The following is a 27,509-nucleotide window of genomic DNA, read 5'->3' as shown; positions in this document are numbered from 1 at the left end:
CTTGCTGAACTAGGCTGGAATTATGGAGTTATGTTTTGGCTGGACTAACGAGTCTATGCATACTCCAATCAAAATCGCGAAATGAAATCAACATCCGGTTCATAAACAACATGGACTCTAACCTATAGATTTTGATCGGATGCAGGATTTGCAAAAAATGTGTACTGTCAACTGGGCGTCGACAGATATTTCCCAAATCATTTTCATGTTTTTAATCAAGGTTCTCATGTGATATGATCGTCTTGACTGGATGCCGCCATTTTGAAGCAAATGCAAGGTGGAATCTGATGGTCAATAGGAGGGGCATAGAAGTGACATACCTCGTAAAAGCCACTGGTGGCGCTACGATCAAGCCCAGAAATTCCAGCCTGGTACGGCAAGGGTGGAATCTGAACTTTTACAGTCAGTTCACTCCCTTGCCTCGGGAAGATGAAAACTCAATTTCTGTACAACTATATACATATATATTTCACATGTAAACATTCACAACAAAAATGCATATTCCCTCATTGTACACTGTATATACAACAATATACATGAGACGGTGTACATCATGTAAACATTACAGTGTGCAGCATTACCCATGGTACACTGTACAACAATATACATGAGACGGTGTACATCATGTAAACATTACAGTGTGCAGCATTACCCATGGTACACTGTACAACAATATACATGAGACAGTGTACATCATGTAAACATTACAGTGTGCAGCATTACCCATGGTACACTACTACTGTAAACAAACAACCTCTGTACAGTGTACATATCTGATGCTCATGACCTCCAAGTATGTATAAGGCATGGTCACTACATTCATCTGCACATATAACCCAGAAACAATTAGTAATTATTGCGTAGCACAGACACCAACTAGAACATGTCAAAATCCTTAAAATTCCCAGCTGAAAAAGTAAGAACTTTTCCAAGAAGAATGTTTTTCAAATGTCTAAAAAAATTAAAATGACAGTTAAAAAGTCATGTCGAGGGTCATCCTGCTACTGTCAGGGGAAACAAATTCATTTGATATTCATCCTATTCATAAAGTACAGGACTGGCAAACATTGCCTATAGAAGTATGCAAAAAAAAAGCATTGCAAAACAAATTATTGGCTATTCTTAAAAAAAATATGAAATGACAAAGTTTATCATCTTTAGCGTAACACTGATACCACATACTAGAAACACAATGTAATATTTGTAAGACACCCACATTCCTCTAGTTTCAATGCTACCTGTATTATGTATTTATTGCAAATGGCAGTCGGAGTGTTCCAGTCTATGATGTGAACTGATCTGGCTACTCTGGTCATCTTCCAGTGGACCACGAAGGGAGGTCTTTTTAAGGAATGACAGTTGGCGTGTTCCAGTCTATGAAATACTGTATAAATTCTATTTCTGTGTCTGCCTCTATAATGTATTAATTGTGAATGGTAGTCGGTGTGTTCAAGTCTATGAAATACTGTATAAAGTCTATATGTCTGTCTGCCTCTATAATGTATTAATTGTGAATGGCTGTCGGAGTGTTCAAGTCTATGAAATACTGTATAAAGTCTATATGTGTGTCTGTCTCGATAATGAATTAATTGTGAATGGCAGTCGGTGTGGTCCAGTCTATGAAATACTGTATAAAGTCTACATGTGTGTCTGCCTCTATAATGTATTAATTGTGAATGGCAGTCGGAGTGTTCCAGTCTATGAAATACTGTATAAAGTCTATATGTGTGTCTGCCTCTATAATGTATTAATTGTGAATGGTAGTCGGTGTGGTCCAGTCTATGAAATACTGTATAAAGTCTATATGTGTGTCTGTCTCGATATTGTATTAATTGTGAATGGCAGTCGGAGTGTTCCAGTCTATGAAATACTGTATAAAGTCTATAAGTGTGTCTGCCTCTGTAATGTATTAATTGTGAATGGTAGTCGGTGTGTTCCAGTCTATAGTGTGAACGGTTCCGGCTACCCCGGTCATCTTCCGGTACACCAGGAAGGGAGGTCATTTTAATGAATGGTAGTCGGTGTGTTCCAGTCTATGAAATACTGTATAAAGTCTATATGTGTGTCTGCCTCTGTAATGTATTAATTGTGAATGGCAGTCGGAGTGTTCCAGTCTATCGTGTGAACGGTCCCGGCTATCCCGGTCATCTTCCGGTACACCAGGAAGGGAGGTCCAGGGAGGAGAGGGTTGTCCGCCGAGTACACCGTGCAGGTCTTGAAGGCACAGGGGGACTCCCTCCAGCTGTATCTGAGCCCCAGGACAGTCTGCCCCTCCCCACACACCAGGGAGTACAATGTGATGCTGGTGGGGAGGGCAGACAGGATGGGGGTGGGGGTCCAGAATGTCTTGCTGGAGTTTTCTACAGAGCACAGAAACTGAAATTGATAAGAATAAACTATAATATGAAGCAAAATGTATGTTATACACTCAGGAAACTTGCATACACCAATTGTCATTATCAGACAAGTCAGTGAACAAATTGATGTTACTTGTCATAATATACCCAGTGCAACTATTCAAGAGTCGCCTGTGTAATATGGTCCTGAAAACTAATTTCTATAAGTAATGAAGACATATCGCCTGATACTGAATGTATTGTTATTCATACAAAGAAAAGAGATAAAGGCAATAGGTTACCGGTGATTGAAACAGTTCAATGGGTACCCTCTAGTATCATGTTCACATAAACTGTTGTAACACTCAAGATGTAAAGTCAGGACAGCAAGCTGGCTAGTGGTGGATGAACTGCCGGATGTTCAGAACAGAGACCATGTGGAACATGTGTCTAGTTCATCCCAGACATGTTCCATTGGGCTAAAGTCAGGAGAGCAAGCTGGCTAGTGGTGGATGAACTGCCGGATGTTCAGATCAGAGACCAGCAGAACACAATCTGCTTTGTATGGTGGTCTGGCTGAATGTGGATATTATTGGTGATAAAGTGTTCACCACTAACCTGACGTGACATCAGAAACTGGTCACGCAGGGCAAGGTTCACAAGGTACCTATCCTGACCCTAGGACGACCTGGTCTTTAAGCATAGGCAACTGTTCCTTTGGCCTGGTACCGCTGTTGCAGCCTCCCTGTCCCACTCGGAGTGGGGTTACAATGTGCAGCCACCTGATTACTGCCCATTGAGAGAACCCCAATATTGGGTGAGCTGACCCTCAATATTCTATACTAAGATATTGACACATTGTTTCTCGGTCATTCACAGTGGGGTTTGTCAACTTGTTTGAGCAATACAGTTTTGTGACCATGAACACAATGCTTAAATTTGTTAAATTTTGTATTTACCTTCTCCTGCATTAATTTCCATGTTTCAAATATTGTTTTCATTAATATAGCCACACACATTCAAATTGATGTGGTTTGAACAACTAGGGTTTTGCTTTTATATAAAATCTAGATTTGAATAGGAGACCTTCAATTGTATTGTCCTTACCTGTATGAGTGACTCTTCAACAGTTGTGTTGAGTATAATTTCTTCCTACTGATTGCGACACTGATACTGATTGTGATACTGATACTGAAACTGATTGTGATAATGATACTGATAATGATACTGATGTTGATACTGATTGTGATACTGATACTGAAACTGATTGTGATACTGATACTGATACTGATACTGATTGTGATACTGATACTGAAACTGATTGTGATACTGATACTGAAACTGATTGTGATACTGATACTGATACTGATACTGAAACTGATTGTGATACTGATACTGAAACTGATTGTGATACTGATACTGAAACTGATTGTGATACTGATACTGATTCTGATACTGATACTGATACTGATTGTGATACTGATACTGACTGTGAAACTGATTGTGATACTGATACTGATACTGATTGTGATACTGATACTGATTCTGATACTGATACTGATACTGATTGTGATACTGATACTGACTGTGAAACTGATTGTGATACTGATACTGATACTGATTGTGATAATGATACTGATTGTGATACTGATACTGATTGTGATACTGATACTGATTGTGATACTGATACTGATTGTCACAGTGACATACTGGATGAAAATAATTGACTGCATAAAGACCTCAAAGTTGGTTTGTTTGTTGTTTAATGCTGCACTCCACTGCACTGCAATATTCCACCTATCTGACATCCATTTGTAAATAATCAAGTAATGACAATACAATCCAGTGATTGATATCATGAGCATTGATCCTTGCAATTGGGATACTATAACATGCATCAAACAAGTCAGCGAGCCTGACTACCCAATCCCATTAGTCACCTCTTACGACAGGCATGGGTTGCTAAAGACTTATTCTATCCCGGGTCATCACAGGTATCCTCAAAGGTGATCATGGTAAGGAGGTTTCATCTACTCGCAGAACTATTTCATCCATGATAAAATCAGATAAGAATGTGATTCAGCATGATATTGTTTACTTGGGAGCACTTCATTCAGTATTTACTCGATTCTTAGAAACCATATTCCTGATCTGCTACTGATTAAGATCAAACCTTGGCGAAATGTAGGTAAGTTCCTTACAGATATAATTGGAAACAATATATCCAGAGGAAACAGAGAAGTGTACTTTTTACCAATCTGGCAAAATATACTTGTGTTGACCCAATCTTCATATATATTCATCAAAACAAGTTAAAAAACACCTACAACTGGAAGGCTCTATGTTGCAATACCCACCATCCATGACAGACTTCTATAATATATATCACAGGACTAACCACGGGTCCTACTCAGGAACCACCTGACCCGAGTACCCGAGTTACCCGTCCCAGCCCTAATGGCTAGTTGTCTGACCATTTAACACTGACATACTGCGAACCGATCATGACACTTACTTCAAATCCGACCAGGTTGTTGTACTTGATCTTCTCTGTGTACACCAGGGTGAGGTTTGTTGTCCCTTCCTGTACGTGTGCTGGTAGAGGCCCCTGAGTTACCTCCTCTTGTTGGTTGTAGGCGATGCTCATCCCACTGACAGCCAGCCTGGCTACAACATCCTGCTTGTCTCTGGGGTGGATGCTGGAACGAAGATGATACACAGTCAAAACTACATGTCTGGGATCATCAATGAAAACACATGCCTACTGCACATCTACTTTGAAAGTGCAATGTCTTAAGACAGCTAAATAAGGAAGGGTATATACTACTGGTCTATAAAACAGAAAGTCCAATGCCTCTACCTAGCTGCATAAGGTGATAGGCAGCTCTGGATGAGGAAAACACCGGCCTGATGCAGCAGATCTCATACCCTAGCGAGACGAGCTCACAACTACTGTTCTACGAAGCAATATCAACTACTGAACTAAGCCACCTCTAACAAGTATTTACACAGTCTAACCTCTACCCTGAGCAACTAGTACAACAGACGATACAGAACATCACCAAGAAATCTCAGAAAGCCCCCTGTCAACAGTCTGCACCCTTTGTGATCAGCCTCCCCTACTTTGGAATAGCTAGCCACAAAATCCAGAGACACTTAAAGAAACAGGCCAATGTTGATGTAGTTTTCAAGAAAAGTCACACCATTCAGAACACAATAAAATCCACAGAGAAACCACCATCCAGCCACAAGCTAGAACCATCAGGAGCAGTGTACCACATTCCGTGCAATTGTGGACAAGCTTACAAAGGAGAAACATCCAGGCTTACATAAGAGAAACATCTAGGCCCCTCAAAACACGAATTATAGAACATCAAAGCTCAGTCTCCAAAGATGACTCTAAATCAGCTCTATCAGACCATATCCGTGACAACCCAAGCCACAGCATTCAGTGGGAGAGAGTCACAACCCTCGCCAAAAACCTCAAAGACTTCAAAATCAGAAAATTACAAGAAGCCTCAACATCAAAAGACTCCAACCATCAATCAGCCGTGACCAAGGCTATTACATTCCCCCAGCGTACCATCAACTCATTAGAGACCCCAATCAGCCATAATCCTGTTGTTTATATTACTGGCTTCATCCTTTGTTTATGTCACTGATGATTGTCATTACCACCTTGTGTGTACATAACAAGCTTCTCCACTCCAGTATAACTACATCTGATATCTACTCTACTGTATAAACACTGCCTCCTACCTGTATATATACTTGACAACCATACTCTGTATATCACTTCCTTGATAACAGTGTTAGAACCTACACCTAAACGTCGCTCTTAATTGAAATAAAGAAGTTGTTCATCGACAAATTCTTATCCTCACAAAGAAGACCTGTGAAGATCCGGGGTAGAATAGGTCTTCAGCAACCCATGCTTGCAGTATAAGGCGACTATGCCTGTTGTAAGTGGCAACTAACAGGATCGGATGGTTAGTGTGGATCGATGCTCATGATGTCAATCACGGGATTGACTGGTCCAGACTGACATCCACTATTCAAGAATCAACCTTGACCTTACACACAGGTCACTCAAGAACCTTTAAGGTTTTAGGTCCCATGTACCTGAGAATGACATGAAAATGTGTTGTTCTTTCCTACTTATCAACAACTGAAATGGGTTTTAGGAGTGAACCTCTTGTAATAAAATCGTCTGTGATCAGTCATCAACAATGAAAGGCAAAATTCCTACTTATCAACAACTGATATGTTACCCAACATGTGGTCTTATCAAATAATTTCAATAAGAAATTTATATATATACTTACAATTTCATTTTTTTATATCCCACTGCTACACATACCAAAGATTTGACTTGCTAGTGTCTGAGAAGATCTCTACCAGGATGATTAGAATAGGCAAAAACATGCAGCCATGATTGGGCATAAGAAACAAATGCAAATCATATCTTCAAATATCTTTTCTTCATCTTAGTTGTCTTAAACAATCTTAAAAAACAAATAAGTTTTGCTTAATGCCAAGTACAAATCAGATAAGGTGCTGGATTTATTCCTACACTTTCCTCCTTCATATGCAGAAGAACTACATAGGATGATGGACAGACAATGTGTCTGCCATGCCATTCCTTCGTTCAGCGTGACCTTCCGTCCTAATGAGCCACAAAGAATGTAGCTAGATCAGACTTTCCCCTCCACAAACCCCCTGTGTTCATTGTCCTACCTTCCATAGGGAGAGGCAAAGTCTGGGAGATCCATGGCAACAGACATGAAGACATTCTTCATCCTGGGGTTGGGCACAAAGCCGTAGTCAGCTGTCTGGTGCCACCGGATCTCCGGGAACCCAGGGTCAGCGCTGTCAGGACGATTGGCGGCCAACTAGAATAAAATAATTCTATTAATTGCTTTTAAATTATTAGTTGGCGTAGGAAACATTCCACAATACATGTACTGCAATCTACAATTTGCATACACCTAAACAAGTTGTGAGATGAAGTGTGAGAGTGCAAATGTACCTGCACAAAGCCAAACGGAAATAGAGAATCTGTTTCTCCGTCGGATGCGTTGTGGAACTTCTGTCTCCAGTCATCTATCATGGCGGGGAACGTACAGTTGTATTTGTGGACGTTGGTGACCATGTTGGCCTCACCTAGAAGATAACATTTTCAAAGGATGAGGAATTAATTGACAAATGACATGAATGACACAGGGTCACTAATGCATTGAAATTGCTTGTTGTATTCCATATTTAGACTGAAGAAGTAGTACACAAATAATGATCATGTTAAGTATTTCTTTTGTTTTTTCATACTGTTTGCACCTTTAAAAAAGTCAAGACTTCAATTTGATTATTCATTACTACATAACATCCACAATATCTCTGTTGGGTTCTCTATAGTATTTATATAATGATAAAAATAAAGTACTGTGAAAATATTGCGGAGGTGATCTTTGCCATCTGTGTTCCAGTACTAGTAAAATCTAAATATTTTTTACATTTGTATACTTATCCTGCATTACTCCTTAATGCATTCACTGCTTACCTCTATAATTCACACCCTGAAATATGACACCAGTTGGTCAATAAACCGTGAAGCAGAAAAACACTATTACGGTAGGGGTGTTAAAATTTCCAAACAATTGAACATAGGAATTAAAGAGAAATTCCTTATACACATTAAGTAATGAAGAAAATAATAGCTAATCAGCTAATCAAGATTGTCTAATATTCTTCCACTGGCAGAAACTGAGCGCCTGCACATGGAAGTAGGCCGGCTCTGTATAGGGTTAGTTCATCATTAGCGTTGGGGGTTGGTAACCTGCTGGACTACAACCAGAGGGCCAAAACTTTGCACGCCTTCGATGCCCTCGAAAGCCACGTCGCGAAGATAATGACTAACTAAAACTGTGTCGGACTTTCAAAAACATCCTTCCGTGATTGCTCTAATAGAACAATTGCTGTGTAAAGCCATGGTAAAGGCTGACACCCTGAACTCATGAGGATAATTCACTCTCGGCGAATTCAGTTTGGCGATCTCGTAAGCCTGAAGGATAACTGCGCATAACCATAGGGATATGGCGTTGCGACTAACTTCTGTCGTGAACATAGGAGACACGGGTATAAATAACCGCTTCCTCGAACCACGCCTAGTCTTGGAGCGCTGGATGAAAACTAAGTGCTCGCACCTAGCCCAAGAGAACTTCACCCTCATCTACGGCTTCCACAATAGTCGATATTGGTTGGATGGTGAAGGAACGATCAGGTTGGCCTGGTAGTTGATTTTGCAATAAAATCCCAGCACAACCCGAGATGTACCGCTCCGTGCGTCCCATGCTCAAAGCGGACACGGGTGATGTCGCTCGCATGTAGTTCACTCACCTGTGTCGAGGTAGCTAATGCCAAGAGAAAACATTGTTTCCATGGTGAGGTCATAAAATGAGGCTGCATAGAGGGGCTCGAAAAGGGACCCTCGCAAAGCACCACGTTCAAGTCTCAAGCAGGTGGACGGAACTTGGCCTTCTGATCCTCAAGCCTGAATGAGGGTAGTAGGGCCTGTAGTTTCGTGACCTTAGTCAACTTGTGATTTTCCAGATAGGCCAACACTGCGTTAAGCGCAACCAAATACATAGTAATGGTGCTACCTTTCAAGTGTCTTTGGGTCTCTCATTACTCCTGTAAAAAGCCATCGGGTCACTGAAATGCCAAATGGGAACACTACCACCTGCCTGGAAAAGGAGTCATGTGCCGATGGCCCCGTACACGGTGGTGTACTAGCGCTGCTCAGTGATGTATGCTGTACCAGAAAGTACATTAGGCGATTGGTATATGTTAGGCGCCGGTGTAGGCACAAACACTTGTGCCAAAGTTGTTGGAACAGCACTAAGCTGGTCATGTGCCAGTTGCGTAACCAGGTACACTATAAGTCCTTTGGCTGATGTCAATGTAGAGGCCTTGATTGGTACGCAGACGCTACACTCAGCGCAGGTCAATGAGACAATGCTCATCGGTGATGACTGGATAATTGTAAAAACGTTCAGAACATTGTCTAATTAGCATTTGGGAATGGTGCTGACGCCTGAGCATGCATCTGCTGCACTGGATATGTTGGAACAGCGCTAAGCTGATCATGCGTCGTCTGCGTAACATTGTACGCTGATGTCATTGAAAAGGATCTTGGGTAATACAGGTGCTGCGCTCTGCGCTCTGCGCAGGTAACTGAGGCACAGTGCTCATTGGTATTGACGGGATCATGGCTTGCGTCTGCGCTACCCCCATCAAAGCGTCTTTGAAAATCAGGAGCAGCTACGATACTCACAAAATCCTCCGGTATTGTTGATTTCGGTGGAGGGTGCACTTCTGTTACACAGTTACGCATGTCATATTACCCATGATAACGGCTGCGTGGTAATGACCGAGCCATATCCTTCGCTATTCAGCGATTGTGTCATTCTTCTTGTCTCACGACAGGACTGATGCAAAATATGTTTGTGAGTAACCTGCCAATAAATTGTAAAACTCGTTGGAGAGAGATTTACACAAAAATTACATTTAGCATTTGACGAGCACATCTGCGTGCATGCCGAACGTGGATAAAGATCTTTGGGCGATTTTTTTCCACGACAATCAGTACAACATGCAAATATAAGTTACGCAATTAAAGAATTGTTGATGAAACGGGACTGGAAGAATCCCGTAGAATTGAACAATAATCTTTCCGCAAAAATATGATTTGAAAGTGTATACAATATTTTTATATACGCAACTCAAGTAACCAACGTTGATGATAATATTTGTAAGATTTTTTCTTGTTGTCGTAAGGTATGCAGTGAATGCATTAAGGAGTAATGCAGGATAGGTAAAAAATATAATATTTTAGCTGGTTGACTTTGGTATCCTACAATAGAGTTTGGAGGCGGTAACTTTCATAGCATGCTCAGGTCACTCCCTACCCTATAATTATATTTTCCCTCCAAACAAGGCATCCCAAGTGTATTATTACGCTTATCCTCAGTTCTCAAATTTAAAGTAACATTTGGTCCTGGTGAGCTGAAGCGACGCAAACATAACAGACTTTACAGGTGTCAAACTTCCTCTGTACCATATTACCATGATGTTCTATGAAAACATCATACATCAGGATAGGAAACATCATATTGAAATCATAATATATACTGAGGCCTAAAAAGGGGAGGATGCAGTTCCATTTACCATATTCTCCTGTACTGATCTGAGTGATGCTGTCCTAATTGTAGGTGTTCAACTCTTTTTCAGTGGTACTCAATGTTTATGACAAACAAACAGCACACATGAAAACATGTACCCAACAGAGCATCAGTTTACAATCTCCAACATAGGCAAATGGACAAAGTAAGAGCTGAGTTGAGTATGGTTTTACGCCGCTTTTAGCAATATTTCAGCAATATCACGGCGGGTGACTCCAGAAATGGGCTTCACACATTGTACCCAAGTCGGGAATCGCCCCGGGTCTTCGGCGTGACGAGCGAACACTTTAATCACTAGGCTACCCGACCGCCCCGGACAAAGTAAGAATAAGGAAGCCTCAAAACATACACTATTTAAAACACTTAAATAATATTTACCGTATTGGATGTTATAAGCACACAGGACGCTCTCATAATTAGAAAGGGGGTTTGTTTATTAGAATATCATTTTGGTGAAGTTTCTTTTGAAAGGCCGTAAATTTCATGGTCTGGCAAACGCAGAAAACGATCACTCTCAGAATTTTACCATTTTAGATACATGTATATATGCCTCTTACAAATAATACTACATGCATGCTTGCATGAATTAACTTACATATCTACATATTTGTGATAATACAACTCCACAATAATGAGTAAAAACGACGGTCGATGCCCATTGTTTCAAATGGAAGTACCAATACTGGTAAACAGCAGGTAAAGTTGAAAAATAAAATATAAACATCTGCTTTGTGTTGTTGATTTTCAAATATTACCTTATGTTACTGACCTTCATTTTTCGGTGATAATGATAATATATGTAATGTTTATTACCTCTTCTTTGTTTCAGCTACACATTTGTAAAATTAACTTGAATATTTTTTTGTTATGTCGGCTATGGTGCTTGTCATGACAGGTCACCAGTTCAACAATCGATATATCCAGCTTGAATAATAATACTACAACCACCTACAAGACATTAATTAATAAACATTTTCTGAAGAAAATGTATGCAAATATCCTAAAAAGTACATCTAGTATTAAATTAATCATCGTTTTCAGAAGTACCAAAACTTGGCATAACACCACCGCCACATGCTAATTTGCATATCATTTGATCAGGGTTTTCTCTTGTTTTTAAGCAAACGCTCAAATCAGACAAGACTGGCGTGTTACATATTGTTTTGCAAAATTATTTGCTACTAAAACTGCAACTGGGACCGCGACTGCGAGGACATACAATCAACACTTCTATTTCCGATGACGGATCATGAAATACACATATATATACTGACAGCCTGAAAAGATACTAAAGAGAAGTCATATTGCATATTGTACACAAGAGATATATTGTTCCAGAATTTAATTGCTCATAATTGAGGGTGCTTATAACACACGAGTTTGTATTATACACAAATAAATAAGTCAAATAAATAATAATCGGAAGGGGCAGTTACTGGAATTGTTCACTTGCTAATATATAAGCAAATATCACTATGGGCGCTCATTAGAGCGGAGCGCTTATTATGTGGAGTATGGTAATTTGTGGACACTCTGAACATTACAAATACGAAAAGATCTAAACTGATAGTTTCAAAATAGAACTAGAAGTTAGAAAAGACAAAATGTGCAAAATCACTTCATAGTCATTTAGATGTTCACAGAATGTCTCATGTCAGGATCCAGAAATATACACTACACTTCAGCATGTACAGGAGGCCCTTTAAATAAAATTCGGGAGTCTAAGGGTTCATATTATATGTATATAACTGACCTTGATACCAGATAGCTCCATATATGGTCATATTGAGGAGAGGGAAAACCATTCCATTCCAGAGATTGGAGACTGCGTCTGGTCCATTCAAAGGATTTTCAGGATCAACTTCCATATTCAGCCAATCAAGGTCCTTTGCTCTGTTAATGATAAGATCAATCAGTAAATCTACAGTGGGAAATGCCTTGTTCACTATACAATTCCAGGGCTGTACTGGGATATGCCTTGATCACTATACAATTCCAGGGCTGTACTGGGATATGCCTTGATCACTATACAATTCCAGAGCTGTACTGGGATATGCCTTGATCACTATACAATTCCAGAGCTGTACTGGGATCTGCCTTGATCACTATACAATTCCAGGGCTGTACTGGGATATGCCTTGATCACTATACAATTCCAGGGCTGTACAGGGATATGCCTTGATCACTATACAATTCCAGGGCTGTACTGGGATATGCCTTGATCACTATACAATTCCAGGGCTGTACTGGGATATGCCTTGATCACTATACAATTCCAGGGCTGTACTGGGATATGCCTTGATAACTATACAATTCAAGGGCTGTACTGGGATATGCCTTGATAATTACACAATTCCAGGAATGAACAGGGATATGCCTTGATAACCATACAATTCCAGAGCTGTACTGGGATCTGCCTTGATCACTATACAATTCAAGGGCTGTACTGGGATATGCCTTGATAACCATACAATTCCAGAGCTGTACAGGGATATGCCTTGATAACCATACAATTCTGGGCATAATGGGATATGCTTTTTTTATCACTATACACAACCACAGCATAGACATGTTGGATTCAAACCCATGAGTGGGGGTATTAAACCATGATGCAAAACTACAGTATACACATATCAGATTCAAACCCACAAGCGGATGCGCTAAACCAAGAATCACAATCGGGCATATTCATGTTGGATTCAAACCCATGACCAGCGCACCCTGGCACAACTTACAGATGCAACACTGCACATCACATTGTTGCGTCGAAAGCTACTGGCCACCTGAGTGAGTGAGTGTGTGAACGTGCGGAGGCAAGTATCTACTTACTCATATGTTTGTTCATCCAGTCCACACTTGGCCAGAGCATCTGTAGAAGACCAGGCCTCCACTGGTGTCCCTCCCCAGGTTGTGTCGATCAGGCCGATGGGGTAGCCAAGCTTCTTGTTCAGGGTCTTACCAAACAGCCAGCACACAGCAGAGAAGTACCGCCATGGCTTTCCACCAACTGATGCTGTTCAAATAGCAGGACAAGATTTATAGTGTGCTATAGCCATTACAACACAACACTAGCGGTTTACCAAAATACAATCAAGAACATAGTATAAGTAAAATCTAAATAGTTTTTACATTTGAATACCTATCCTGCATTACTACCTTCATGCTTTACTGCCTTTTTCTTGACAGATAGACGGAGCTGTGAGAGATCCAGGCTGCAGAAGTTGTTCCCACTAGTTGTGTGGCTCATACCCTCCCACAGCTATGATCACAATACTACTAGAAACAAACATCTGAAACACTTTGGGCATTTAAGATGTAGTAATACAGGATAAGAATTCAAATGTAAAAAAATATTTTGATTTTACCAAATTTTTTAACTTATCCTGTATTACAACATTAATGCATTTTTATCAGACAGAACAGAGTGGGGCAAGTCGTTTCACTCGTTTCTGAGATCCTCATTGCATCTTGGAGCAACGAAGGAAAACAAGTCATGCTCGAACTGGGCAGAGAAGAGTTCATCCCTGTCCTTTGGAGCCCGCTATCGACAACAAGGAGGTAATAGGTGAAAGGTCTGTCCAGTTGTCCTGAGAGTTGATTCTTAGCAATGAAATCCCAGCACAGCCCAAGATGAACAGCACCATGCACTCTTCGCTCGATCTGCACTCAGGAGACTCAGGGGTGTGTAACTCACAAACTCGAGCTGCTGTAGCAGTCTTCAAGAAAAATGACAAGTGGAATGGTTCAAACGGAGCCATGCGAAGCAACTTCAAAACCATGTTCAAATCCCATGCCGGGGGTCAAAACTTGGCTCATTGATCCTCCAGAAGAAACGATCGCAGTAGTGACTTATGTTCCGGGATCTTGGTCATTCTACAATCCATAGGAAACGCCATCACCAAATTGGGGGCAACCAGGTATGTTGTGATGATACTGCCCTTGAGGTGACACTTGTTGCGGATAAAGGGGAGAAATTCAGCCATAAATTGCAGTGAGGCAGATTTGGAGTCCTGGTTCTTATCCTTACAGAAAGATTCAAAGTAACAACACTTGTCATCATAGAGACTATGTGTTGAAGGTCTATGTACTTAGGCAAAAAATAGCCATTGCCGCTATGGCTCAGTAGCCCTTGGCACCTAAGGCCTGGTGAAGATTGACCAGGAGTTCAGATGAAACTTGTCTGGAGCTAGATATGGCAACATGCTGTGAGGATGTACCATCAGATCTGGCTACCAGGGGACCTTGAGGTGGTCATCACTGGCAAGGTCTTGAAGGTCCATGAACCAGTTCAATGCCAGCAACCAAGTCGTGATCAAAAGCAGAGAGATTTTGAAACTCGAATTGGACGTTCCTCAGGTGCAGGTCTGTGGCAATTGGCTTGGAAATCCACGTAAATAACGAGGCCATGGAAATGCCAAATAGGATGACCGCCCACTGGTAGAGGATATAATTGAAAATGAACCTGAGGTAACTGTGGAAGCGGACTTGACGGGTGTGAACGCAAATGTTGACAAAGGTGGGGATGAAAGACACTGCTCTAGTAGTGAAGACTGCGGTGTTGACTGACAGTGAGAGCAACTTTAAACTATAGAGTAAGCAAACGTTGCATGCAAAGAAAGACACAAATGCCAACAATGTGAACCTGGCAAGTAATTATAACTCAAAACTTTTATAAGTTTACAAGAGAAAATTAATCTAAGGAGTATACACTTAAAAAGCTCTGGACAGAAGTGTTAACAACACATGAACAAGAGCTTCGATAGAAATATGGAACATCAAAGCACAAGACTTGAAGACATGACAACTTGGCAAATCCAAGATGGCAGATGGAACAACACATGCATGATGTAAAGTGCGACAAAGGGCCTAATTCAGGCGTAAATTAACCTGAAAGGACCACAATGACAAACCAGAACTATAATAAATACAATCATGAATGTATTGGGTAACCAAAAGGATAAGCAAAGGATGATATCTGGTCCGATGACTTGCAGTAATGTGATTATATGTGACATCGCCACTTCCGTTCACGTGGTAGCTGTGGGAGGGTATGAGCCACACAACTGGTTGGAACAACTTCTTCTGCAGCCTAGATCTCTCACAGCTCCATCTATTTGTCAAGAAAATAGCAGTTAAACTCCATCTGTTTGTCAAGAAAATAGCAGTTAAAGCATTAAGTAATGCAGGATAAGTAAAAAAAATAATTTCTTCTATAATAAGGACACAAAATGTTACTAAAAATAGAGCAACTGGCATTATAGTTCACCTGGATATATAGGCAACAATTGGGAGATAAACCTACTGTGTCTTGAAATTTGATGTTGTCCCACTGTAGAGTAGATACCTACTTATTTTAATTTGGAACCGGTCGCTTTAGGGTAAATTACCAAATTTCATTCCTTTTTAAATAAAATTGACTGACCAATGGCCATGATAAGCTTTTTCAATATGGAGGAAGAGGTGGCCATATTGAAAATCGGATTTGAACATTTTGAACAAATTCAAGTGTGAAACCAATTTCAGGTGTGAAATCTTTGAGCATGGGCATAACGATGACAAACCTAGAAGCAAAATCAGGGCGACCTGGGTTGCGATTAGTGCTGGCAAAAAAAGAAAAATAACCCGAATTATCGTCTACAGGAAGAAATATTAATGATTAACGATATGAAAATTATTATGATGAAATAAAGATTAGACTTATCAAAACAGACTTGTTATTGTCAAAAACGTTTTTGTTTTGTTATATTCTAAATATCTTCAAAGAAATCCCTGCATAAATGTGCCACCCGTCACAAGTGGAGTGAAATATGTGATTTCTTTTACAATTTTTTTGCGTATTCCCTTAAAAGTACTTTTCCGATATTTATCGATAACTGATTGATATTTAGTTAACGATTATCAATCTCTATGATCTGTATCAATAGCCAGCCCTAGTTGCGAACCCATGATCGTATGTTTCTTGCACACATTACATGCATAAGGGACACAACGTGCCCACGTTAAGATGGAGATAATGATTATCTGTACAAACATTTGCCAGCAACAGCCCACTGTTCCCAGATGCCGTGGAGGTCCGGGATGGGGAAGGATGCAGGGACATCGCCGACGGTGAACAAACGGATGTTGGGGTAGTTGCTGGCATCAGCCAATTCCTCACTTGCATTGAACCCCTGAATCAAGTAGTACATGATGCAACTCATATACAACTAGGAACAAGTCTGATCTCACACTTTGCATTTCTCTTTCTTTTTTTTAGTCTGAGTGGAAACATGTCTGAAATAAAGGTTTCCAGCTTCTGAAGTTAATCAATTTGTACATACCACACATCGCCATGGTCACCCCCCAGATCTGGGTCATGCGTGCTATGTATGCTGGTTGACCTCCTTGCGCTGATCACATGTCTATCCAAGTCAACTCATTCCCCTTCAAGAGCGCATGGACTAAGGAATTTGCGATGCGAGGATAGACGGATGGGCATATGTGTGATATAGGATAAGTATATAAATATAGAATTTATCATACAATTTTCAAACTTATCATGTATCATATTTTGCATTGTATCCAACAGTTGGATGGTGGGGTGCAACTCCCTTGGTTATAGATCAGAACCGAAGGATATTTACAAGTAAGCTGAAACTTATCAATGGTACAATACTTAATACAGTAACAAAGTTTGGTAAGACAACAAAATTGTTTACAGGATAAGGAAAACACTCTCAAAGAATGTTGAGACCCTGACATGTGAACAACTGAAACACAATAAGTCAGGTACAATATGTGGAACATGTTCAAACATAAGGAAGCATAATCGTATGTCTAAAACGAACGAGTACGACTTATATTTGAGAGAGGATGTATCCAGTCGTCGAAACTACAAGAGGGGGTATCCCTATCTCCTGAGGACAATAGGTTGGACCAGCTTGGCATCTCACTTCGGCAAACCCTTTAACATACTCAGTGATTGAATCGATGGGCACTTAGCATGGATTTACTGCAGCGAGAAGAAACGAGAAGAGGAAACGATCAACAATATCCACAAAAGGGTCATCTGTTACTCAACACACATACCTAAAGTAGAGGTGTGTGAAATAAGGGATCAGAACACTGAGATCGGTCGCATCTAGCAATGACATCAAGATGAAGACCAAAGTCTCTACAGACGAGTGATTACATAACTTAGATGTCACGGAGGTATTGGGATGCGAATACTGTATTGAATTCCCCCAAAACATCCCTCTTTAATTGTGTTCGAGGAGTAATTACTGAGAAGTGCCATGGTGGAGCCGACAGCACAGGTTTCGAGGGCTTGAAGGATTACTGAGTGTATCCAAAACAAGATTGCGGTACAGGAAACTTCAATAGTAGCTGCCGTGGAGAATAACCTCTTACGTAACCGACAAAGTGGTTTCGCTGCTTCCAGATAGATTTGAAGTGCATGTACCGGACACAGCGGCACATTTTCGTGATAGTCAGGGTTAAAGACAGGAAATATTTTTTTGCCAATCGGACATTTGCATTTTGGTCACGCCGACCTAAACTCAAGTGTTATTTTCATAACATATATATATATAGTATTCCCTTGCTATTGTGCCCTTCAACATAGCACTCCCTCGGTTATAGCGCACGGTAACACATGGCTCCAAAAACTTACTTACATTTTTCATAAACATCAAGTTTTACACTGACACAATGTTTTATCCCTATCTTAAAAAACCCAGCTGATCACCTCAAGCACGTAACACCGGAAATACTTGTCAACAAATCAAAACTGAAGTATGTAACATAATCATATTATATTACTATCTGGTTATAAAAATGACTTCATTGAATATCTGGACTTATGTTTGTAATATATTTTATTCATTTTATTAATTTTATTCAAAATTTCATTCAATATTGTTTACATTAATTGGTTCAAGGTGGACGTGAATAGTCAATCAGGTTGATGCCTGTTATAGAATGCCGGTTGGGGGATCCCCAAGTCTTGAGCTGTCGATGATAGGATTGGCTTCGTGAGTGGATTCGTGGAAGCTTTAGACATGTCGTCTGTGAGAAAAATACCAGAGACTCCCTCGTGGTCTACTGTAATCATGGGACCAGTGGGATTCCTAGTATCCTGGCATGCCGGTTAGAGTGATCCGTCTGATCTAGCGTTCTTGACCAGTGTTTTCTTGGTTTTAGTGGATTTTTCTGAGACAATCTGGCACCCAACATTTATGCATGTACAGTACTGGAATCATCTGGTAGATCAGAACAGAGCTCGCAACACTCTGAATAACTGCATAATCCACGACAATCTGAACACTGGGAAATAGGGTCCGACGGAGAGAAAAAAGTGCAGACTGGTTGTCTTGTGGACTGCTCGTCCATAATGATGAACAACTATCCCAAACAAGGATATAAGTGAAGATCTGGACAAAAAGGCGTCGGTATTCACAAAGAAAAAGTACACCGAATGTGTAGCCGATGCAGGCAAGATGACGAAAAAAAAGTGGAAGATCGCTTGCAAGGGAAATAAAACCAAAATGGATTCACTAGTATTAATAACAGCACATCACCACTGTGTGGTGATTTGAAAGAAAATTAGTTGACTGGGATAGACACATGATCAGCGCAAGTAGGTCAACCAGCAGCATAGCATGCAGGGCCCTGATCTGGAAGGGGACCGTGGTGAAACCTTTATCTCAGACATGTTTCCCCTCAGAATCGAAAGAAGAAAGAGAAATGCAAAGTGTGAGATAGAATAAGTTTAAATATTCAGAGTATCATAGACCTGCTTTTACACATTTAATGCCCTTCTAGTCATCAAAAAACTCCCTTTGAGAAAGACATAAATATTACCTTGTAATTTTTATTCATGGGGATTGTATTTCTATCATTTTGAAAATAAAATAGCAGCTATCTTAACTTACAAAGAGAGAATGTTCTAAAGATTATTCATAAATAAGATAATTTCATCTTCTCACCATGCGAAATGCAGACCTCATATGTTGAATTACGCTATTAAATTTTATCGTTTTTATCACAAAAATGTTGATGAGGTCGCTCTAAAACCGACGTGGCACTGTTACTTTCCCTCATTGTCACACACATACCTGGATCATAGTAAACTGCATGTTGGACTGCCCTGAGCACACCCACACATCTCCAAACATCACGTCCGTCAGTGTGATCGTCTTCTCGCTTGATATGGCAGTGATGGTGAAGGGCCCGGCACTCGACTCTGCGGGCAGCTTCAGCTTCCACACCCCATAGTTGTAGAGCGGGTCAAGGTACACCTTGGTTGTGTACGTCCCTCTCTCGCTCACCTTGATGATGATCTCCTCACCGATGTTGGCAGCGTAGCCCCAGATTGTGGCTCTCTTCGGTGCCTTCTGGAGAACCATGTGACTCGAGTAGTAGGAGGCGAAGGCAAAGGGCTTGGTAAGGCCAGGAAGTGTGGATGCTGCTCTCTGCTGTTCTTTGGATGCTGAAATGGCAAGAAATGATACAGTTTTTTTCTATGAAATTATTTGGTTTCCAGACCAAAAAAATGCACAAATTTGGAATGACATTACCATTTTAAGAACAATCCATTTTTTTCTTTTCCCAAGTAACTTTGAAAGGAAAGATGACCCTTGTGAACCTAGCCAACTCTAAGGTTTGTAAAGATACCAGTACATTTGATAGTATACAGACTGCCCGAGATCCTAAAGGTTTTGACAGTCACGACATGCCAGGTCAGTGAAGCGTGTGTCAGTCAGTGAGCCAGCAGACAGACTTCGGCTGGTAAAGGGGTACATTTACCTGAGCATTTAAAGGATTGTAAAGAGTAGCTGAGAGCAGCGATATGGTCTAACAGTCAAGACATGTCATGGCTGTCGGACCCTATGGCCCTCAGCTATGGGAAGGGATGTTTGATTTGCATGTGTTTCCCATTTTCATAGGAAAGGGGTAGCTTCCCTAACTCTGACACAACTATGCTACAACCCCCAGCCCGAGTCAATCACTATAAACTGCGCAGGTGAACTGCAGACTTGTTGATATTGTGTTTAGAAACTTCTTTTTTAATACTCACTCATAATGTTTTCTTCCAAATCTTTTGACATCTCGACCACATACTGTCCTGAGACCGACCAACATGTCACAACAACGACTCCAAACACAAAAAGGCTTTTGAAGAACGACATTGTCAACAATGCACCACGACGACCAGTTGAACAGAAAGATGCGCGTACCACTGTCTGTACTCTCTCAACCGAGCACTTTGCGTAAATCGACCACAAAGCCACTGTCCTCGCGAGTCTTACTTAGGGCGACAAGGGCGTAGCATAGATCTACCGTGTAAACAAATACACTTGTTGCACCCGGTGCAAATTTGTTACCCTAAATGAGCCCACTTAGCAGGTTAAACTGTTTCGTGCTTGGAACATTGACAATATATGTCACATGTTCCAATCAATTCTGCATTGCGGCTTTACCCGGTCGTAACGCGTAAACAATGGACCACTCGTGACACTGAGTGTTTCGTCAACGAGGGTGCTTTGGAGTGGCCTCCCCTTTGGTGCGTATTTATGCGTTTGCTCCTGCTCTGAAACCGTGTACATCGGTTAATAATGTTAATAAATTAGATGTCTTCGAATGTTTTTATGTTGCATTCAGCAATATTGCTACTATACGACTATGCCTCAGAAATGATAATATGGCTTGGAATAGAAAAAAAAAAAAAAACTAGTTTTAAAGTGTCAACAAATATATTAAAGTACACAAAAAGACAAAGAATACATATTACAGTGCACAGACGTATGACGTATTAAAATTGACATAAATATAATTATGTTTATCCCATCAGCTGTTTGCGACACAGAAAGGCATAGAGGTTATGATTTTGAGAGAATAAGACTTCACGATGTTTCAGAGCTACTTCTGGCTTCTTCATCAGGTGAATGTTGAGTAGGTGCTTAGAGTTAACATATATCTACACAACACAAGGTGGGATGAATGTACAAAGATAACAATATAATGACAAAGCCGATGAGATAGGAGTAATGTATAAAGATAACAATATGATATGGAAACGGGTTGTCAAATTATTCAGTCGCCTCAGGCTTAGCTGCAACGATCTTAACGCATATCAGAGTGACAGATATATTTTTGATGCTATATTTTTTTTTTACCGAAGATGCTCTTTACATCCTTTTTGTGTGTGCGTACAAATTACTATATTCTTTAAAATGAAATGTATTTTCACCAGCATGGCTACCCTTTGCAAATAGTGCCATAAGGAAATGAGTATTTGAGTAAGGAAGATACAATCCAAATATTCTATTCAATTCAAAACCTCATATAAAAAACTAGCAGATATTCAATTAAGTAAATGAAAATTTGATATAAATAATAAAATATAAACTGCAAATATATTTAGTATGTATACACATCTAGCTTGACATGTATAATTCATTTGTTACATTCAACCTTCACTGATGTATTAACTGTATCATGTGTTATGTGTAATGTAGCGTTATAAACAGCGATTTGCTTGTTTACCAATCAATTTCATATTACTGTGTGAAAATAAATATGTTTAAATCATACCAATATTATAACGAAGCCAATGAGATTAACAGGAGAGAATTAATTAAGTACACTGAAGGGGTGATAATGACAAGGAGCTGGCTATGATGACACAAGCAGTAATATAAGGCAATCAAGATGTCAATAGTGGTTGATGATGTGATAAAAGCACAGTGGAGTACACAACTTTGTCTCTGTCAATGGCCGACTTCTCTCTTTGGATTTCGATGTTTTCTTGAAGTTTCCTCTTTTTCCAATGACTGATGTTGGTATGGAGAATCTTGATTTGTAACCAAGAAATATGGTGGTCAGAGCTTTTGATGAGATGTTTCAAAAGGCAGATTTCATGTCAGATGTTTCGATAGAGGTCTTGTTTTCTTTTATTCTGATGAAGGTCTGATATATATACTTACGAACTAAACCAGCATCAAGAGAAGGTGCGTAGACTTATCTCACTTCTATTCTATGTTTGCCTGTATTGTCATATACTTGATTTTAGTAGTCTCTAAATGGTCTGACTATTACATATCCACAAACAGGACCAGGAGATGGTGGGATAACCTTGTGGATATCTCGTTCGCTCGTCACGCTGAAGATCCGGGTTCGGTTCCCCACGTGGGTACAACGTGCAAAGCCCCGCAAATCTATTTCCCTCGATGTTTCTAGAAAAAGCGGCGTGAAACTATACATACTCACTCACTCACTCACTAATGTACGGAATGTAACAGCCAGTGGCTCTTAGTTTTAGTTTACTGGAACACACGTCTTGCATATGAAATAGATGCAAGTTGAAAACAACAATACAGTATACAGTCAGTCTGTACAGTATACAGTCAGTCCGTACAGTATACAGTCAGTCCGTACAGTATAGTCAGTCCGTACAGTATACAGTCAGTCCGTACAGTATGCATCAATCCGTACAGTATACAGTCAGCCCGTACAGTATACAGTCAGTCCGTACAGTATACAGTCAGTCCGTACAGTATGCATCAATCCGTGTAGGATTCATTAATTTTCCATTTAATCAAACAAAACATAGGAACGGTAATACACGTCAAAATGCGTTTGACTTTTAGATTTTGCGCTTCAGAGGCTAATTTGGACTTGTTCAAATGAAGAGAGGGTTTGTTTCCGGAAGAAAACCGACAAACGAATCATTCAATATATGTTTCTTCAAACTTCGTATATACATCAGGTATCTTTTGAACAAGGAATGTCTCAGGAATTAATATTTTCAGCCTTTGCGCTTCAAACTAGGAAGGTGCACATTGCTATTACTGTAGTCTGTCTTACAGACCCTGATACATTTATATCAACTACAGCCCATGCAAGTCTATAATGTTTGGCAAGTCTAGATTACTGCTGAAAATGAAGAGAATCATTGGGCTCCCTTTTTTATTAGATTTTTATTAAGATAACTGAACAACCGTTTTTTTCTGTACGATATATTCATTTCAGAGACTATATGTTAGTCTACTATTACTGCTTGGGTGTGATTTCACTTCACCGATTTAGAGGGCTTTTCACATGAAGGTCGAGCGTTATTAACCAATTGAATAGTACAATGTTACACCCCAAAAGAAGGGACCACATCGATTCTTTCGTTGTGTTACAACCGTTTGTAACGCCAGTCTTAGTGTCGACTAGAATTATTAAGATCTGCGTAACTATTATCCTGCATCTGTTTTATTATGATAATACCCTGGCTGCATTTCTCTCATCACCACATTAGCACAGCATTTCTCTCGCTCATGTATTATATCACCAACTTAGCACATCATTTCTCTCATCACCACATTAGCACAACATTTATCGCTCTCATGTGTCACATCACCAACTTAGCACAGCATTTCTCTAATCGCCAACCTGGCACAGGGGTGTAATTCACATGGACGCTATTTTAGCGTCTTGTCTTTCGAATCTGATTCAAAAGCTGTGGCGGCGAATATGGGCTTGAAAAAAGGTAATCTGTTCACGAAAAAGCTGATAAAAAGAAGGGTTTTTTTACAACACGGGACATGTTAGATGCTCTGAAACATTAATGCATTTTGGTTCCTTCTTTGAGAAAAGGGGCGGTCGGGTAGCCTAGTGGTTAAAGCGATCGCTCGTCACGCCGTATATAGCTGGAATATAGCTTAAAGCGACGTAAAACATACTCACTCACTCTTTGAGACAAAAGTATTCTCTCTCAGCGAGTTAGCTATAAATAGATGCACTTGTTTATAGCTTTGTTCGGTCACCCAATGAATGACTGTACTCGGTCATCTGTGTGTAGGGGTCAGTCAAATGTGTGCACAGTCAAGCCAGATTTATTGTGAAACGGATTGGCTAATTTTTGAAGGGGGTCAATCAAATGTGAACGGGTAAGCCGGCGTTACCTCTTTCAAACACTTAAACGTGTTTTCTTCTTCGAAGTGTTTTGTTTTATCTCATTAAACTTAGAACTTTTACTCCGATACGATGCCTCCCTACGTCAGGATGAATATGCAGATGTTTTGATTGAGGTTATGGGTAAAGATATTGTCAAATTATTTAATAGTTTATTGGATACTGGTGTTTTCCATCAATATGATTAGTTGGTACTATTGTACCTCTACACAAGAAGATTTCAAGAGAAGACCCAAATAACTCTTCTGACCAGTTTTGGAAAACTTTTCACAAATGTTTTAAATTGTTGATTACATATTTCAAATTTGTTTAATTTAATATCTGATGCTCAATATGGATTTCGGTACCATAAATGCAATGTTTATTTTGAATATTTCAATAGAACACACATTTAAAGATAACGGAAAATTATTTTGTGCTTTCATAGATTATCAAAAAGCATTTGATAGTATTTACCGAAATGGGTTGTGACTTAAACTTTGTAAGCTGGGAATCGGTGGTAAGTTTATAAACACTTGTCGATCAATGTATGATGTTAAGTCATGTATTAAGTATCAAAATATGTATAGAGAAATATTTAGTTATAGCTCTGGACTTAGGCAGGGTGAAAATATGTCGCAACGTTTATTTTCTTTCTTGATTGAAGATTTAGAATTAAATTTGCAAGAAAATTTACAATCTGGCACAGACATAAGTGATCTTATGTTACTTTTATTACTCTTTGCTGATGACATGGTCCTAATGAGTAAAACCGCTTCTGGTCTGCAGTGACATCTTAACAAACTTGCCCATTACTGTACCAAATGGGGTTTGACTGTTCAATATTGACAGAACTCAAGTTGTAATTTTCAGAAAATCATTTCAACTATTAGACATACAGTTTTTATATCAATCAGTGTCACTAGAAATAGTAAAACAGCTTAATTATTTGGGATTGTTATTGGTGTAATCTTACTCCAGCTATCAAAGTGTTATCAGCAAAGGGATTAAAAGCATGTAATGCTTTTATAAGTGAGATATAAAAATAGATGTGAAATCTTCTCTTGAACTAATCGACACGTGTGTTACCAGTATTACATTATGGATGTGAAGTATGGGGATGGAACAATGCTGATTGTATTGAGAGAGTACATCGTAATTTTTGTATTCCACTTCTTTCCACTGTTATTTAAACATACTCATCATAAGTGCAACAAGTCATGATGTTTAGTAGTGAACCCTTGCCGTGCCGAAATCCAATGACCATGGGTTCGAATCCCAGATTCGACATGAATATGTTTTTTGGTCTGTCGATAGCATATCCATACATGTGTACGTGTCTAGGACCTGCATCACTTCAGTTTTTCCTCCCACACCTACTGACAAACGGATGTACTGTCAGAAGCGGCACTCAGAAGAGAACTCACCCACTCACTCATCATAAATGATTAGTATATTACTACACGCATATTGAACAAAGCTATATAGAGGCACACACCAGTTTTACTTTTACAGTATGATTTTATTACATTTCATGGATACATATATATATATATATATAACTGGCGCGATACACATCAGCTGGAGATATCCAGGCTATTCGGCGAGTGGATGGCTACCGCTCTCCTCCCTGTAGACAGAGGGAAAATTGAATTAGGTAACTGTGATACAACGTTGAGTAGATGGCGTGTGTACAAAGGCACTTGCCAATGCCAACTTTCTCAAAAGTTTGCCATAATATAATCATAAAGGACTTGTCTTATATACTCCTAAACTGACCTTCAGAATATTCAGATGCGATTCTGTAGTAAAATCTCAACTGTACAGAACGTGGAGAATTCAGGATACAATTGGTCCTCACTACATAGTCTAATATACATATCGTCTCAAATGGATCAATCGGCGATTTGGTTGTTTGCGTGCCATCGAACCCAGCGTTTGGTCCAGGCTGGATAAAATACTGACCGCCGTACTATGGTCGGAATATTGCCGACTGCGGCCTAAATAAACAAGCTAAACTATCCCCTCGATTCTCTATCCTTGCACTGGCTGTATGCCCAACAATTTGATTTAGACTGATTATCGTTGGTTCCAATATCTATATATTAACCCTTGTTCTGAGCAGGATAGTCGTGCTTGTGGTACACGTTCACGACATACGTCTTTGTTGACTTTCCTCTTACATTAGCCGGAGCGGTGGAGTAGTCTATAGTGGTTAAAGCGTTCGATCGCCACGCCGAAGGCCCGGGTTCCATTCCCCACATGGGTCCAATGTGTGATGCCCATTTCTGGTGTCCCCCGCCGTGATATTGCTGGAATATTCCTAAAAGCGGTGTAAAACCGTACTCACATCAAGCCGAAACACCTTTCATGATAGCACTGAAATACTGTTCAAAGTGGCGTTAAACTCAATTCACTCACTTGTTACACACCTCTCCTTCCAGCCTGTATTCAGCGGTACCAGAACAGACCTAATCTGGGCTTGAATTTGGATCAAATGACATATCTTCGTTAGTACAGGCTCCTGAGACTGTATGCACAAATTGATCTTATACACCTTGGAAGTCCATGTTAAATGATTTAAAATTGCTTTATGCATGTGGACAAATATACGTTGAGAGAGATGCAAAGAAACGGGCTCGAATCCACATTTTGTCTGGTGCATTGTGACGAGTCCAACTGAACCATAGTTGATATTTACGTTTTGGTGAGGTGAAATTTGAATTAACCATATACATATGTGTGTGTGTGTGTGTGTGTGTGAGAGAGAGAGAGAGAGAGAGAGAGACTAATGCTGGTTTTATAGTGCTAATAAGCTGACATGCCATGCCGCAGTTTAACATGGATATCAGACACAGTACATACTGACTACGAGCCGACCAGTACTTGTTTTATCCCCTTCATGCCAAGCAAAGGGTAACAAGTATCGTCCTTTAAGGTCTTAGGGTAGGACGCGGCCAGCGATCGAATCCCCGACCTTCCGCTTTCTGGGCAGACACTTTACCCACAAGAATAA

At 40.0% G+C, this 27,509-nt stretch overlaps 1 protein-coding gene across 1 annotated transcript; it reads right to left on the bottom strand.

Moving 5' to 3' along the window:
* Positions 1-529: 529 nt before the first annotated feature.
* On the bottom strand, positions 530-21,085 carry LOC139476112 (sialate O-acetylesterase-like). Its single transcript, XM_071259369.1, has 9 exons — positions 20,631-21,085; positions 19,669-20,042; positions 16,605-16,743; positions 13,403-13,586; positions 12,327-12,466; positions 7,366-7,499; positions 7,074-7,228; positions 4,852-5,035; positions 530-2,376 (listed from the first exon to the last, which is right to left on the bottom strand). The coding sequence occupies exons 1-9, from the start codon at positions 20,740-20,742 to the stop codon at positions 2,083-2,085; spliced, it is 1,716 nt and encodes a 571-aa protein (XP_071115470.1). The 5' UTR covers positions 20,743-21,085; the 3' UTR covers positions 530-2,082.
* Positions 21,086-27,509: the final 6,424 nt, after the last annotated feature.

The sequence above is a fragment of the Haliotis cracherodii genome, unplaced genomic scaffold, assembly GCF_022045235.1.
Source record: "Haliotis cracherodii isolate W230 unplaced genomic scaffold, xgHalCrac1.p SCAF_3, whole genome shotgun sequence".
Classification (NCBI taxonomy): domain Eukaryota; kingdom Metazoa; phylum Mollusca; class Gastropoda; order Lepetellida; family Haliotidae; genus Haliotis; species Haliotis cracherodii.
This window is presented reverse-complemented; position numbering and strand designations above follow the sequence as displayed.

What these genes read in the sequence shown, in the direction of transcription:
- LOC139476112 (XM_071259369.1), bottom strand. Translation starts at nt 20,742, where the DNA reads ATGTCGTTCTTCAAAAGCCTTTTTGTGTTTGGAGTCGTTGTTGTGACA. An exon ending in TGGAGCTATCTGGTATCAAG is followed by an intron (nt 7,500 to 12,326) that starts GTCAGTTATATA and finishes GTTATCTTCTAG; the next exon opens with GTGAGGCCAACATGGTCACC. An exon ending in TTTGCCTCTCCCTATGGAAG is followed by an intron (nt 5,036 to 7,073) that starts GTAGGACAATGA and finishes TCTTCGTTCCAG; the next exon opens with CATCCACCCCAGAGACAAGC.